Source organism: Anomalospiza imberbis, chromosome 7, assembly GCF_031753505.1.
Source record: "Anomalospiza imberbis isolate Cuckoo-Finch-1a 21T00152 chromosome 7, ASM3175350v1, whole genome shotgun sequence".
Classification (NCBI taxonomy): Eukaryota; Metazoa; Chordata; class Aves; order Passeriformes; family Viduidae; genus Anomalospiza; species Anomalospiza imberbis.
The window spans coordinates 36,898,245-36,913,189 of record NC_089687.1 but is presented as its reverse complement, the minus strand read 5'-3'; the positions used below and the strand labels follow the sequence as shown (position 1 = coordinate 36,913,189).

Below are 14,945 nucleotides of genomic sequence, written 5' to 3'. Positions count from 1 at the left end.
ATGGAACAGATTCCGTGGTGACCCCCCCTGCTCAACAGGGACATGGCAGGGACACGGCCAGCTCCGTGAATCACAGCAAATGCACCGTGGGAGTGGGGTGTGGGATGCGGGACACACCTGTGGCTTTTTACAGAAAGGATGTTTTAGGTTTGGGCTGTCCCCTGGGAGGCTGCAGCCGGCAGGGCTCATCCCATGAGAGGTGCTGTGGCCATGCTGGCCCCACGGCCCCCCTGGGCCTTCCAGCACTGACGTGGCTTTGCTTCCTTCCCCACTGCTCCCAGCCCACGTCCTGAATCCAGGGAGGGCCAGCTGCACCGCCTGGGCATGGGTGACACAGCCAGGCTGGACTGGTTCTGCCTCTGCTTCCTTTGACAAGGAATTGGCAGCTCCAGGACTCCTGTGGCTCCCTCCTCGTTCAGCTCCTCCCTTTGGGGCTTCAGTGGCTGCCTGCACAGTGTGCAGTGGTCCTGCAAGCTTTTCAAGGGGAAAATATTTTTTAAAGAAGGATATTTTTTTTTCAAATGGGATATTTTACTATTTAAATGCTCATTTCAACGTTGTCGGTGATGCTGGCTGGTTTCTGATGCTCATAAACACAGGGGCTTTTCAAAAAACCCCTGAGTGGTACACAAAACACCAAAGGGATCCAGCCCCTTTCCAGACAACTTGAATGCTTTAACCAACATATTTCTACATGAAAGGGCAGCTCATGGTTTACTTAACCTTAAAATTGGAAGCAATATTATTACTTTGGGCTCAGCATCAGCGTTGTCACACACATAATCACTTTTTGGTTGGCTGGCCACCGTTCAGTGCGTGGCTTGGAATGGGTAGTCAGAAACAACTGCTTGCTTCTTTTATTGTAAATAAACACCATTTTATGGTGAGACCTGGTGTTTATCACACAGGAATGACCCGGCAATCTGAGCCTGGAAAGGTGGATGTAGGGAAGGAAGTCTGGCAATACTTACCCAGTGACAAAGTACATTTTCATCCTAGAACTAAACTCTCATCCACGGTAATAGTTGCCATTTGGAGATCTCTGAAATATCACTGAGGATTCCTGAAAAATTATTTTCAGAAAGACCCCACTTACCAGGCAACCTACCTGAGTTTCATACAATACTTAGGAGGCCTCAGTGTTTAATTAAATTAGAACAAACCTAATTGTAATAAATCATAGATCAATATGTGCTTAATGTTTTTAATAATAAGGTAGAATGTGAGTTAATGCTCACCAGATTACCTAAAGACTCTGGTGTGAGGATCCATAGTGATTATAAGGAGAATGTGAAAATTGATTAATTTTTAGTGATTTGTCAGCTGTAATCTTTATTTCTCAGTCTCTCTGTGTACAATTAGACACTGGTTTGTCCAGGCAAACTCAGTAATTAGGTCACGACTGCTTATGGTTCAACTTTGGATACCAGATATGAAGTGAGGAGCTGAGCTTTGGTAACCCGTGGAGGAATGGGATGTACTGGAATGATGGGTTTCCCTCTGTGGAAGAGGAGACCTGGGCTTCAATTTATGGTGTGATCCTAGACTTCATTTCATTTTATTTTATTTTATTTTATTTTATTTTATTTTATTTTATTTTATTTTATTTTATGTTTTGAGGGTGGACTAACAGAGCAGGTCTGCATAGAATCCCAGAGTCACAGAACATCAGGATCTGCTTCTACAGAATTCCATGTACACAAGGTTTTAAGTGCAGCACTGTCATTTATTACTAACTAAAGAGTTCAGGATATGCCCAGAGCTGTTATGACATGAAAAAATAACTGTGGAGGAGGTTGGAAATAGGTCTTTGCTTTTCTCTTAAACATATTGATGATTACCTGCTGCCTTTAGTAATAAAAATATCAATACAGCTCATCATTCTTTCTTTAAGTTGTGGATATTATTGAAAAGCTATTCCCAGGGGAACAGCTGACAACACATTGGAAATGCTTGTAAATAATCCATTAAAAATGAACTCCTGAAACATGAATAATCTATCCATAATGAAACTTGCTGCTTTCCCACATGCCTTTTTTTTTCTTTTTTTTTTCTTTTGCCAGGAATACTTCTTTCAGTCTTTTTATTTCCTCCACAGCCTCTGAGTGGTGGAGATGTTCCTTTTACATATCATCAGGCCCCATCATTTGTCATAATGCTACTCAGTAGCTCATCCTAAAAAAAAATGTGAAGGGACGCTGTCAGGGTTGTTAGGCACAAAGTTTAACCTGCAACACTTGTGGGGGAAAGAGAAAAGAAGAAGAAGAGATTGACATAAACTGTCCCCCAGAGCCAGAATAAAATCCAAGATGTTTTTTTGAGCAGCAAAGGAGGCAGCACGTTGGATCGCTTTGAGTCTCTGCTTGTCAGAATTGTGCTGGGCTTTGCTCCTGCTTGGAGGAGGATGTTGAATATACAAGGAACATGAAGAGGATTCTTGTTCATTCCAGTTCTCCTTCCAGAGAGAAGTAGATTGTGGACACCCTGTGAAATACAAAGGGGTTTTTTTCATTTCAAGGCAATGCCACACTCATACAGGTAGGACTTGTCACCTCCTAGCTCTTAGTCCCTACTGGGTGCTCATTTTTTTGTGGGTCTGTCCTAACACATCAACTCCAGTTTGATGGACAAATTCAAAGTGAAATTATTTTTTTTTATCACCTCCTTTTTTTTCCCCTCCTAAAAAGCTTTGTGGAAAGGCATGATGGAGATTTTAATCCGCAAGTAAAAGGTACTGCCAGACACCTCCATGATGGTAATTTTTGTCAGAAGTCCAGCCACTTCTGCAAGGGGATGGGAGGGATGGACCAGGCTGAAATGAGAACTGTGGGAATGCTGAGAGATGAAGTAGAAGAAATTCCCTCCAAGTGCCTGTTTCTATCCCAGCCGTACATCCCTGGGGACAGGTTTCATGATTTCCTCTCCATTTTTTGGGTGAATCTGCTTCCCTGTGCACCAATCAATAAGGTGAGGTTCTCCTCTTTACCACTCACAGTAACTTCAGAGCATAAATTGATTACTCACCATTTTTCAGCACATCCAGCTTATTCCCATCCCAAGCAGGAAAAGCTGACTGTATTTGGCACAGCATTTTAAGGGGTTTTTATCCTCTCAGTGACATTACAGCTCACCTGGGGACAAAGTTCTGTCCCTCTGGGGAAACCCAGGAGTGCAGTGTCTGGCTGATAGCTCTGATTTTCTCCTGAAAATTCTCTTTTGATTGCACCTTGTTGTACCTGGTTTTTCATGCTCAGTTTCTTTATCAAACCCATTTGTTCTTGCCCACCAAGCAAGTCCAGATCTGCCCACTAAAGGAAATAATCTGTGTCAACCTTTATTAGATTTGATTGCACAATGTTTTGTAGTAGTGTGTTGTGGGGGGTTTTTTGTGCCATATCTGTACCTGCAAGTTAACTCCACATGGAAAAGCCATACAGTTTTGAAGGGATCTCGTAGCAGTGGGTTTGGAAAAATCAAAAAAGGATACTATGCTTGTAGTTGGAAAGGAGGAAGGGATCCCGAAGAATCTGTGTGTTATTTAACCTCATACTGATCTAGTGTGAAATCCTGGGAAGGCTGATATGTGATCTGCTTAGAAAGTCATTGTCATTGCCAAAGTAACAGAGTTGTCCAAGTCTCTCACAGGAGATTGACAGGGGATAAAAAGCTGGGCAATTTTCAATGCCACATTATCACAAGTATCTTTCAAGAGCAAATACACTGAGTTAGACCTGAGATCACAAGAAGCACTTGTGAATGGGGAATTTTTCCTTGCTTCCCATGGTATCAGTCATCTTCATACTCCATCTGCATTTCTTCTGCTACTGGGAGTGCAGCCTGTAGGGTTTTTACCACTCCAGAGATCCTTTAGGCCTTCCAAAGAAAATTCTCGCTGCTCCTTCTTTATCAGGTCCTCTTATCCCCCTGTGTTGGATGTTCTCCTGTGTGCAAACTGAGCTCTTGTCTTTCCGTGGCCAGCCAGATTCGTCTGCTGGGGCTTTGTGTTCTCTAGCCAGGTTTAGATGAAATATTGGGAAGAAATCCTCCCTGGGAGGGTGGGCAGGCCCTGGCACAGTGCCCAGAGAAGCTGTGGCTGCCCCTGGATCCCTGGAATGTCCAAGGCCAGGCTGGATGGGGCTTGGAGCAGCCTGGGACAGTGGGAGGTGTCCCTGCCCATGGCATGATTTTTATGATTTTTATGATTTATGATTTTTATAGACGTGGGAATGATATTTTGAATGAGAACAATGGCAGGTTTTGGGTGCAAAGCTGAAAAGTAACCCAAGAGAACCATGCAGACTCCTGGCAGCTCAGCACTCTGAGGGGTTTGCTGCTTTTGAAGGAGTGGCTTGATAAAAGAGGTTTGACTTCTGCAGGGAGCAGGATGCTGCTGACACAGCCAGTGAGATAAAGCTGCTGTTGATGTGCTGCTTGTAAATTTTAAACCCCATTCATTTCTCAAGGGGGGGAAATCCTGGCCTATTCTGCCTCAAAAGCAGCCCCATCCTTCTCTCCCAGCGGAGGGCAAGGTGGGATTTGCAGTGCACAGAGATACTACACTGCAGCATAACAGCCTTGACAGCTGTGGGTGATGCTGCAGCTCAGCTTTGGCCATCAGGAAAAATCCATGAAGGATCTGGAGTCTTCTGATGAAACCATTGATGCCTCTCTGGTGTTGATGATTTCATCTCTGCGCTGGAGGAGCGGGGCCGATCTCCTGAGCTGCCCCTTCCTGCTTCTTTAGAATATTCCTCTTCCCAGCCATGCTCTGCCTGCCCCCACCACCACTGAAAAATAAAATCCACTGGGTGAATTGATTTGGGGCTCAGCCTTGATGCAATGCCAGCATTCAGCCCCTCACGCCAGCGTGGCTGCGTTGTTGGCTGGACCTGATTATTTGGATGCTCCAGCAGGAGCTGCCACATCCGAGCTGGAGGTGTGTGGAGATTAACTGGTGTCTGTCCAACCATTTGTCACACAAATAACAGTGCCAGTGGAGTGAAATACTATAAATCATTTTTTTCCAGGATTGAAACCTTTTATCAGTTGTGTCACTTCCATTATTCAATAAGCGATCAGTAACAGGCGTGTGGTTGAGCCAGTTAGTAGTTAACAACACAGAGCTGGGGCTTGTGAGGGAGCCTGTGACACCAGCAGCTGATGTAAATTCAGGATTTAATATTTATCTTTAATATTTATCTGAGTTGTTACTCAGGGTTTTGCTGGAAAGGTGAAAGGCAGCATGATTTTGGCACAAGTCTCTTAATTCATGGCTTGGTCCCTCAGCCATGTGGTGTTTGTGTGGGCTCTGCCTAATGGTCAAAATATCCAAATAGCAAATCCCATCCTTCTCTTCTCAACTTCATTCCAGAGCTAACCACAGCAGCTCCCCAGGGATTTCCAGCAACCACAGCTTTTGGGGAAAAAAAAAAATTACAAAAGTCAAATTACAGGGATGACAACCTTTGTGTAAGAGCAGCCACAACCCTGAGCTGGATGGATTTGTGCAAAGATCTGGGCAGAGCTGGGTAATAGCAAATCACAACAAACATCTTCATAGTTTTTACGTTATTCACTGGTATTGTGCAAATTAACATCAAATCTGAGGAGCCCCAGCCAAGATAGCCATAGGTGATAGCAACTTCCTGTGGGTGACGCCCTTGGAAATGCAGTCTGTGGAGAGGAGACAAAATGTTGTCTCTGCCCTTGGAAAGAATTTTTCTGTTCCCACTGGATGTCTTAGTGCCTAATTTCTCCCTAAGAAGAGGGCTGGGTTAAGACTCCTTCCCCAGAGAGGTTGAGACCTGTGCAGTAAGCACTGCTTGAGCAGTGGGTTTGGGAAGGTAAACTCCTTGTGAGAATTCCATGCTGCTTTGTCCCAGTGCTGGGACATTGCTTTGTCCCATTCGAGGTGGCTGTTTCATTGTGCAGGCTCTGAGGAGTTTTAAAATGCAAATTAATAGATTTATTCCTAAGAAGGTTTGGTTTGGAAGGGACTTCAAAGCCCATCCTGTTCCACCCCCTGCCATGGGCGGGGACACCTTCCACTGTCCCAGGCTGCTCCAAGCTCTGTCCAGCCTGGCCTTGGGCACTGCCAGGGATCCAGGGGCAGCCACAGCTGCTCTGGGCACCCTGTGCCAGGGCCTGCCCACCCTCCCAGGGAACAATTCCTTCCCAAGATCCCAATTTCCCTCTGGTGGTTTCAAACCATTCCCCCGTGTCCTGTCCTATTTCCTGCTAACACAGCTACGTCTGTGGGAGTTGTGGGTGCACTCCAGGGTAGGAGCTTCTGCCAAACTCAGAGTTCCAGTGAACCTCCATGCTCAGGTTGTTCTCCTTGTACTGAAGGACCCAACATCTGCAGGTCTGTGTTTTCCAATTTAGCCAAGGCAAGGAACTGGAAGTCTCCTGCTCTGTCACTGCAGGGTGATGTAGAAGCTCAGGCAAAAAGGGAGATGATCAGAAGGTCCTTTCCAGCCTAAATGATTCCCTTGTTTTAGCATGATAATTCAGGTTAATAGAGAAATAATCATCACAGGTGGCTGAGCACTTTGTAGGGAAAGTGAGCACAATGAATCTCTCCAAGCAGGATTTTTCCAGTGGGGAATCCCTACTCTCACATGAGAAGTTGCACCACAAGCAGGGTGACATGCTGAACAATTAACACCCAACACTGGCAGGCTGGCTCCTGCTCATTTTCACAAGTGGTGGAAAGTCACAAAGAACTCATGTTTATGTTAGATATACACAAATACGGGGTTTGTGTGTTGGTGTGTGCCTCAGTTTTTATTTACCTAGTGTGAACTTCCCTTTTGCAATAGGATGGATGATGTGGATTAAAGGTGAGCAAAATGGGAGGTGGTAACAGTAATTCTGATTTCCATTCAGTAGTTTACATTTCAGAGTAAGTCAGAGCTGGAATATCAAAGCGACGCTGATGCCTAACCTGGGCATTGGGAAAATCAAATTCTTCATCACTTGTATCTACAAAAGATCTCCAGGAAATGAGAGCTGGATTCTTCCCCCAAATTCTGCTTCCTCTTCAGCCTTTTTTCCTGCTGCTTCCAGGTGCATTGAGAGGGCTTTAGTGAAGGTAAATTTTGTGTCACAGAATTGTTCTTGCAGGGAGCTCGGACTGGGGGCCCCTTCCAACCCGAGCCATTCCCTGACAGTGGCAGCTTTGCCAGGAGGCCTCTCAAAGCCCCGGTGGCTTTGATGTCCCATCAAGCAGGGTTTGTTGTCACAGGTGCCACAGGTGCAGTGTCCCTGGGTGTCCCCTTTGATCCTGAAGTCCCCCAGGGTGCAGAGCTGGGAGGGGCAGCTCCACCGTGTCTGGTTGCCAGTGCCACCCCAGTGCTGGTGTCACCTGAGCTCCCACGATCCCGGTGACAAGCATGACACTGACCCCAGGATCAAGACAACTGGGTAGAAATGGGAATAGCTTTGAAATTCCAGAGGGTCCAATATCTTGCATCAGTCGGAACAGGCTGCCCAGGGAAGTGGTGGAGTCACCATCCCTGGAAGCGCTCAAAAAATGAGTATTTGTGGCACTTTGCTGTTGGGCTTTGTGACATTTAGTCACATGTTGGACTTGATTATCTTAGAGGTCTTTTCCAACCTTTGTGATTCTGTGAAATCTAGCTGTGTAGCCAAAAAAAAAAAAAAAGGAATTTAGTACAAGAAAAAAATTATAATTGAAATTCATATTTAGGGTTGAGGCTCAGATGTAATGGCACAGACTGCTCTGTTATAAATCAAAAATAAGCCAAGGTGCACTGTACACTCCTGGATAGCTCTGGTAATTAATGCCTGGTGATTACATGTTACTCCAGTCATATTTCCAGTTGTAAAAGACATGAGAAAAGCAATGGAATGGAGTCAGAGGCTCTGCTTGCCCAGTGCTTCACTCACTTGGAGTAAATTAATAAAGATTCCTTTCAATAAAAATATTAAAATGCATTTAAGACAGATTTTCAATAAACACATTTGCAGGGGGGGTGTTTTACATTTGAATTACTGGAGTAGGCCAGCTGGGGTTTACAGAAAACTGTCATGTAGTATTAAAAGTGAAAGAAAAAAAATCAATTATGATCTTGACAAATCCCATTTTTTCAGGGAAATATTTTTGTTTCCTCTGCAGGAAAACCTCTTATGGTCGTTTTGTGGGGTTTTCTTAAGTCCAGATGTGTACAAAAAAAGCAGTGACAAACTGATTCCCTTAATTCCATAATAGCTCAGCTGGCCTGGTGAAGTCAGCCAAAATTGGAGGAGCTAACCTTGGGAATGGGTGGCTGGAATGCTCCCAGCTTGTTGTGCAGAGCTGGAGCTGGGGGTCTGCTGATCACAGCCAAGCCATTCCAGCCCTGTTACATAGCAGGAGTCGGAGTCATTAAATAATTATACCTTTGATTAGCTGCTTTAACTGTTCATTGCCTTTGAAATATGATAGTATAATTTAAAGCTTTTATTAAAAGACAATTTTTCTAGGTGGTTGAAAAGGATTTTTTTTTGTGTGTGTGTATGTAGAAAAGAGCCATAATTTTCTGCTTCAGATAATGAAAAACTGAGAAAAATGTTTCCAATTACCATTTCCTTTTTGTCAATTGGAATCTTGTATGTTTATAGTGTATTGGAAAGGCACTGAAATCTTTTAGTGGGTCCTTTACCTACTGCAGAAGTTTGGATGGAGAAATATTGCAAGGGGGGAAAAAAATAACTAAAAACATTTTTTAGAAATGTTTAATTAAAGTAACTTCTTTTCCCCTGTCACTAGCAGAAGTATGAATGTGTTTTCATTTTTTTCCCCCTTCATTTGAAATGTTCAAAGCTGAAGAGAAGCCAAACGTAATTAACTATTAATATGATTTGAAGTATTACTTTTAGAGTGTTGTGTGCATTTAAAATAGAGCATGGGAAAGGATTTCAGTTGCAGAGGAAAGAGCTGGGATTTTGTACCATACAGTTTGAGTTGCATTTGAGGAAATTTCTGTAACTTAGCACTTTTATTAATTTAATTTACATCAGCTTGTTTTTTCTGAGTGTTCTGGAGTCCAAAAAGGGCCTATTCAGGACTGTTGCCATGTGAAATATCTTCTGTCTCCCCATTTATTTTTTTTTGTTGGTATTTTGAGACACATAATAATTATAATCCCTTCTGCTCCAAACAGAAATGTTGGGAAACTTCAGAGTCACATTCAGGTGTTTAAAGATGGTTCATTGTGGAAAGTCTGGTTTAATAAATAGAAAAAGAGTGAACGTACTTATCATCCCTTGCCATGGCAGGGGCTGGAACCAGGTGGTCTTTAAGGTCCCATCCAACCCAAACCATTTTATGAGTCTGTGTTTGGTATAAGATCCATGCACTTTGTGGCACTTTTTAATTTTAAAATGTAGTGTTGGACCGGTCTTGAAATACAATGTATCCGGTAGATTTTACTTAGATATACATATTTATGTATAGATCTATATTAGATAGGCCTGGGGTTTGTCTTGGGGTTTTTCTAACCCTTTTTTAAGGAATTTCTGTCATTTCTGCTTTCACAAAGGATAAGATAATGTCAAGCCCCATCAGAGTCGCAGAGACGAATTTGCATGATGCGAGAATGTCCTGAGCTGCCTCTCAATGAAATCTTTGCAATCCTCTGACCAGACAGCTTGTTGGACAAGCTGCTAACTCAGAAGAGAGGAAACTCCCCAGCCTGCCCCTGATGTAACCCCATGCGGTGCAGGAAAACTCGAGGAAGAGCAGGGGGAGGGCTGAAGTTTATCCCTAAATATTCAGCTTTGCCTCCCATCTGCCTCTTACTGTGGGAACCCAGCACATCCCTCTGGCTGCCCTGGCTGTCTCGAGACCCTGGCGGGGGCTCAGAGACCTTGGCACGAAGTCTAAAACAGCTGTGGCTTCGATTTTAGCCCGTGGAAAAAACTGCCAACTCTTTGTGAAGATTTACAGGTCACAAGAGTTTGAGTTAAGTGACACAGGGTGAAAAAGTAGAATTTTGGGTTTTTTTTAAATGGGGTTCAGGAGGCAAGATGAAGGAATTTAGGTGTGTCTTGCCCTTCTCCTTCTTCTTGTCCTCCATCTTTCACTGTGATGGTGACACTTTTATTGGTTTAGAGTAGAGACACACTGTCTAACATGGGTGATAGGTATTGGGAATTTATCATAAATAAAGAACACGTAGTTCATAGTATAAAATGTAAACACCGCCCTAGAGGGCAGGCTGCCATGATCCGACCTGCTAGACAGAGCTCAGCAGGTCAGAGAGAGAATGTTATAGATAAGACGAAACAAACAACCTGGAGAAGCAAAACCAGCGCATCTGGACTTCTGCTCTGGCTGGGAGGAAAAGACTTTTTACCATCCCGGGGTCATCTTGACCACAGAGCCCCGAGATGCTACAAAGCCATTTTCCTGGGCAGGTGTTACCTGGAGAAGCTGCCCTGGGCTGTGCCGTGAGGAGGATTTTCCTCAGCCTCCTCCCCGGTGTTCAGTTGCTGCACAGCCCGAGCAGAGCAGCACTGCTGGGGTGCCTGGCTGGTTTTATTTCTGGCACTGGGCACTGGGAAGATGCTCTGGGAAGCACATGACACGCCAGCCCCCTTCCCCCAGCCTGGGTGCAGAGATCCTATTATTTCTGATAATTGATGCTGAGGGCTGTGGCGTGCCTCATTTAATCAGCACCGCTCAGCACACTCCAGGGATGTAATTCATGTAATTCCACCTCCAACATGGCTGGCCAGGCTCGGACACACAGCCACGGCAGTTTTTAATCAGCTGTCTGAGGACTATTTATCTAATCAGCCAAGAACTCTGTCACAGCCAGACCAGAGGTGGCATTAGCACATCTGGAACGCCTCACTGCAGCACTGGAGGGAGGTGATCAGGGTTAGACTGTGCGTGTGAACACTCTGCCAGGAATAAAAGCGTGTTTCTGCTTATCAAAATGGAAAAAGGACTGAATTGGAGCAGGTTGGAAAGGGTTAACGCGGGGTTTTGTTGACTGTAATATCCTGAGCATCCTTAGAGAACTTCCCAGGTAACAAACAGATGTGTCCTCAGATCACACTGGGTTTAAACCCTTCCTACAAACCCCTCCTGCTTTTTGCTCCGTGATGATGGTGGTAGTAAACATATTTACTGCAGAACCTGACTAATCAAAACTGGGCAGGACAAGCAGCTGCATTAGCAGAGAATAAATAGCAGCCCCATTAAAGAAGGCAAACACAGAAATTCTGTCTGCTCACAGCTGTAAAGTTATTGCCTGAGCAAATACAAAGAGAGGTGCTAATTGGGAGTGATTAAGTTTAATTGATTCCCAGCTCCTCCATATCTTAACAAAAGGCTGTCCTGAAGCCTGCTTTCTTCCTTGCTGTACCAAAAGAGCTCTTCTCACTCTGAGATGTGCAGGTGTAAAAGTTTCTTCTGCTCCAGTGGGGGCAGTTCAGCTCACAGGGAGCACTCAGAGGCACCAGCAAAGGGATGATCTGTGTCCCCACATCCTGCTGGATGTCCTGCCACAGCTGCAGCTGCCACCACCACCCCCTGGTCAGGGACAAGGACAGTTTCTCCACTGAAAGGGTGCTCAGGAATCAGAACAGGCTGCCTGGGGCAGTGGTGGAGTCACCATCCCTGGAGTGTTCAAAACGTGGGTAAATGTGGCACTTTGTGGTGTGGCTCAGTGGCCATGGAGGTGTTTTATCAGATGTTGGGCTTGATCTTGATGGGGCAGCCACAGCTTCCCTGGGTCCTCAATATCCCAGGACCAATACTGTTTGCCACTTCAGTAAAAGTTAAATTAAATGCTGGGAAGTTGTTAACTTCATTCCAGATGTTTGAGGTTTGAGAAAGTTTGTCTGGTTGTCTTTCTTCCTGGAATCTTTAGTTAGAAACACCTCTTGGTGGCACTTTTGGGAAGAAAACATACTTTCAGAAATTACTTCAAAAATCAGTCTGCCTTAAAGATCTTTTTTTTGTTTGTTTGTTTGGGAGTTTTCCTGTTAGAGTATTAAGTATTTCCTACAGCATTTTATTGATAACCAGTTGGGGTTTCTTTGATTAAGCATATATATGATATATACTTCATCAAAGAAACCCCAGCTGGTTTCCAACCCCAACCTCAATCACATATATATGATATAGAAAATAGATTTGGATAATAGACATAGATGTAGATAGATTATATGGGTGGTATAGATATAGATGATATGGATGATACAGATATAGATACAGATATAGATACAGATATAGATAGATATCTGTGGAGCTGGCAACAAGAGCTTTTGTTGGGTTTACTCTGGGGACCAGGAAGTGAAGCAAGAGCAGACAAACTGAATATCTTGGGAAATAATAGAAAGACAAAGCAGGCAGATAATGACCTGCAGGGCCTGTTCCAGCGTGGCTGTGGGTAACAGCAGTGTGTAATTCCAGAAGCAGGCAGGGTAGGATGGCTCTGCTCTCCCTGGCACATCAATCACCCTGCAGAGGTTTTGCTTGGCAGCGTCCAAACTCTTACTGAATCCTTAAAGGCAGGAGAGCACCTGGAGGAAGCAGGCAGGAGCCTAATCGATGCCAAAGGATGCATGTGGATGTATCAGGACCTCAGCATCTCTGTGAAAAAAGCCCCTTTGTTTAAAGGGAAGGGAAAGGCCTGACACTTAACGCATTAAAATGGATTATTTCATCAATAGGTTAATAGAAAAGCAGGCTGCAGGTTCACTCCTGCACGCAAAACATGCCATTAAAGTGTGAAAAATGGGAAAGGCACTGGCAAAGGGTCTCTGTGCACTGGAGACCATCTTCCCTTTCAGAGGGGTGCCAAACCTCGATTTTGCCTATTTATATGTAAATGTTTCAGAGGAAAAACAAGTTTTCTGCAGGGCAATTGTGCCTCTCTAGTTCAGAGACTTCTTAAACAGGTCTTTAAATGAAAGGGTTTTTCCAGCTTGAAGGATGCACCCAATGGAAACTCTTTTAGATTTGATGATGTCACTCAGAATGCAGTCCTCCCTTTCAGTATGGAGCATTAAAGCCTGCAGATGGCTTTATTCAAATCATACCTGGCTTAACAGTCAGGGGGGTTCAGGCAGTGCTCTTCCAGCTTTAATTCTTCAGCTGAAAATGGAGCTTTTTGTTGAAGCCTGGAGTGACTTCTTGTCACTGTTCCTTTTCCCTGTGGGCAGCTGGTTGGTCTGAGTTCCGTGGGGCATTATAGAAATTCCCTCGTAAATATTGAAGGAAAAATTTAAAATTACTGTATCCTGGTACTGGCTGTGTTGTGGGGTGTGGATGACGTCCTGAAGAGTGAGGGACATCTGTGGTGGGAGGGAGAAGGGTCTGAGGTCCCTTAGAAGACTTTTGAGTCCAACCATCAACTCAGCACCGTCGTGTTCACCACTAAACCCTGTCCCACATCCAAATGCCATTTGCACACTTCCAGATATGGGAATTCCAGCAGTTCCCTGTTCTTCCAGTGGCCCTGGGGTGTCCTGGTCTACTCAGATGTTTCATCTGGTTCCTGTGTGAGGAAACCCAGCCTAAGCAAAGTGTTTTAAAGATTCTAAAGAAGGTGAAAATGTGCTCTCCCCTAATGAGCCTGGGAACAGAGTGCTTTTCAGCCAGATTTTCTGCTAATTGTGAAGCAGCAGCTCAGAGGATGTCAAAGTTTGGGTCAATTCTAAAACAAGGGTGTTGCTATTCTCTGTAAAGAGTAGAGGGGTTTTTTTTTCCTCCTTTCCAAATAAACATTTTGATTTTGCAGTGGGGGAGGAATTTTGGAGCAGCCTAGGATAGTGAAAAGTATCCCAGCCCATGGCAGAGGGTGGAACAGGATGGGCTTTGAGGTCCCTTCCAACCCAAACCATTCTGGGATTTTATGATTTTACTTCCTTTGAGCTCAGTGCTACAAAGAACATTTGTTGGGGTGAGGAATTGAGGTCATTACATCATCACCTCAGTTTCTAAAGGGGATGATGTAAAAAGGAGGTTTAAGGGTGAACTCTGGGCACCAAGTGATCCCCACAGGCTTTTGGAGGAAAAGGAGCTCCTGTCTGGCTGTGTTTTGTCGTGAAGTAAATCACATTTTACAGTAGCTGTTTTGTCCAGTCCTGTATCTTCTGCACAAATACTCCCTGCCTTTTTTTCCTTTTTTGTTTTATTTTTTTTTTTTTTTAGCTTCTACTGGTCTGTTTTGTCTATTCCAATAGCAGATCCATTTAATCTTGTCAAATTGTGTCATGTTGTGGTGACTGAAAGAAGAATCACTCTGAATATGAGGTTTTCCACATTGGCTGTGGATTGCAGGGGCTGAGTGGTCCTTGTGTGCATTTTCTGTGTGTAGCTCTTCGCGTGTGAACAGGCTAGTGCTTGTATTTTACTTCACATGCTTTTTGGTGTTTCTTTTCTCCCCTTTTTCATTGGAAAAAAAAAATTTTTCTTCCTTCCCCTTCTTTTTTCTTTATTTTTATTCTTTTGTTTTTTTTTTTCTCTCTTCCCCTCCTGCTCTCTGGACGCAGCCAAACGCAAAGCTTGGAAACTAAACCGTGTTGGTAGCCTGCGAAATATTTACAGCAGCAGCAGCACCAACACCGAAGGTAACAAACCCACCTGTCCCAGACAAACACCTCCTCTCTCCCCCCCTTTTTTTAACCCATTTCTCCAGAATTTCGCCCTCCTTGCCTCTCTCCCTTTCCCCCTGGAAATGAGATTTGCCCCAAGCATGCGTGTTTGTTTCCACCCTGTGTTTGCAGAGTCATTCCACTTGGTCTTTTCATCTTTCTGTTCGTGCCTTTTATTTGCCATTCATGTTCCTTTCAGCTTACTTAAATTTTGACCTTTCCCTCTAGTCGTGGAGTGGTGATGTTTAAATTACTTCAGGAACCCATTTTCTCCTTTTATTTATTTTTTTTTAAGAGATACATATATATTTTTTCCCTTTCTCCATGTG

At 44.2% G+C, this 14,945-nt stretch overlaps 1 protein-coding gene across 11 annotated transcripts in view; it reads left to right on the top strand.

Annotated features, from left to right (window-relative positions):
- AGAP1 (ArfGAP with GTPase domain, ankyrin repeat and PH domain 1) overlaps positions 1-14,945 on the top strand; it is a 309,011-nt gene that overhangs the window by 243,120 nt on the left and 50,946 nt on the right. For 7 of the 11 annotated variants that reach the window (XM_068196693.1, XM_068196694.1, XM_068196688.1 and 4 more), the window contains one exon: positions 14,515-14,592. The exons of the other annotated variants lie outside the window; for them this stretch is intronic. In XM_068196693.1, coding sequence (XP_068052794.1) covers positions 14,515-14,592 — 78 coding nt within the window. The remainder of the gene's footprint in view (positions 1-14,514; positions 14,593-14,945) is intronic. 11 annotated transcript variants of the gene reach the window in all.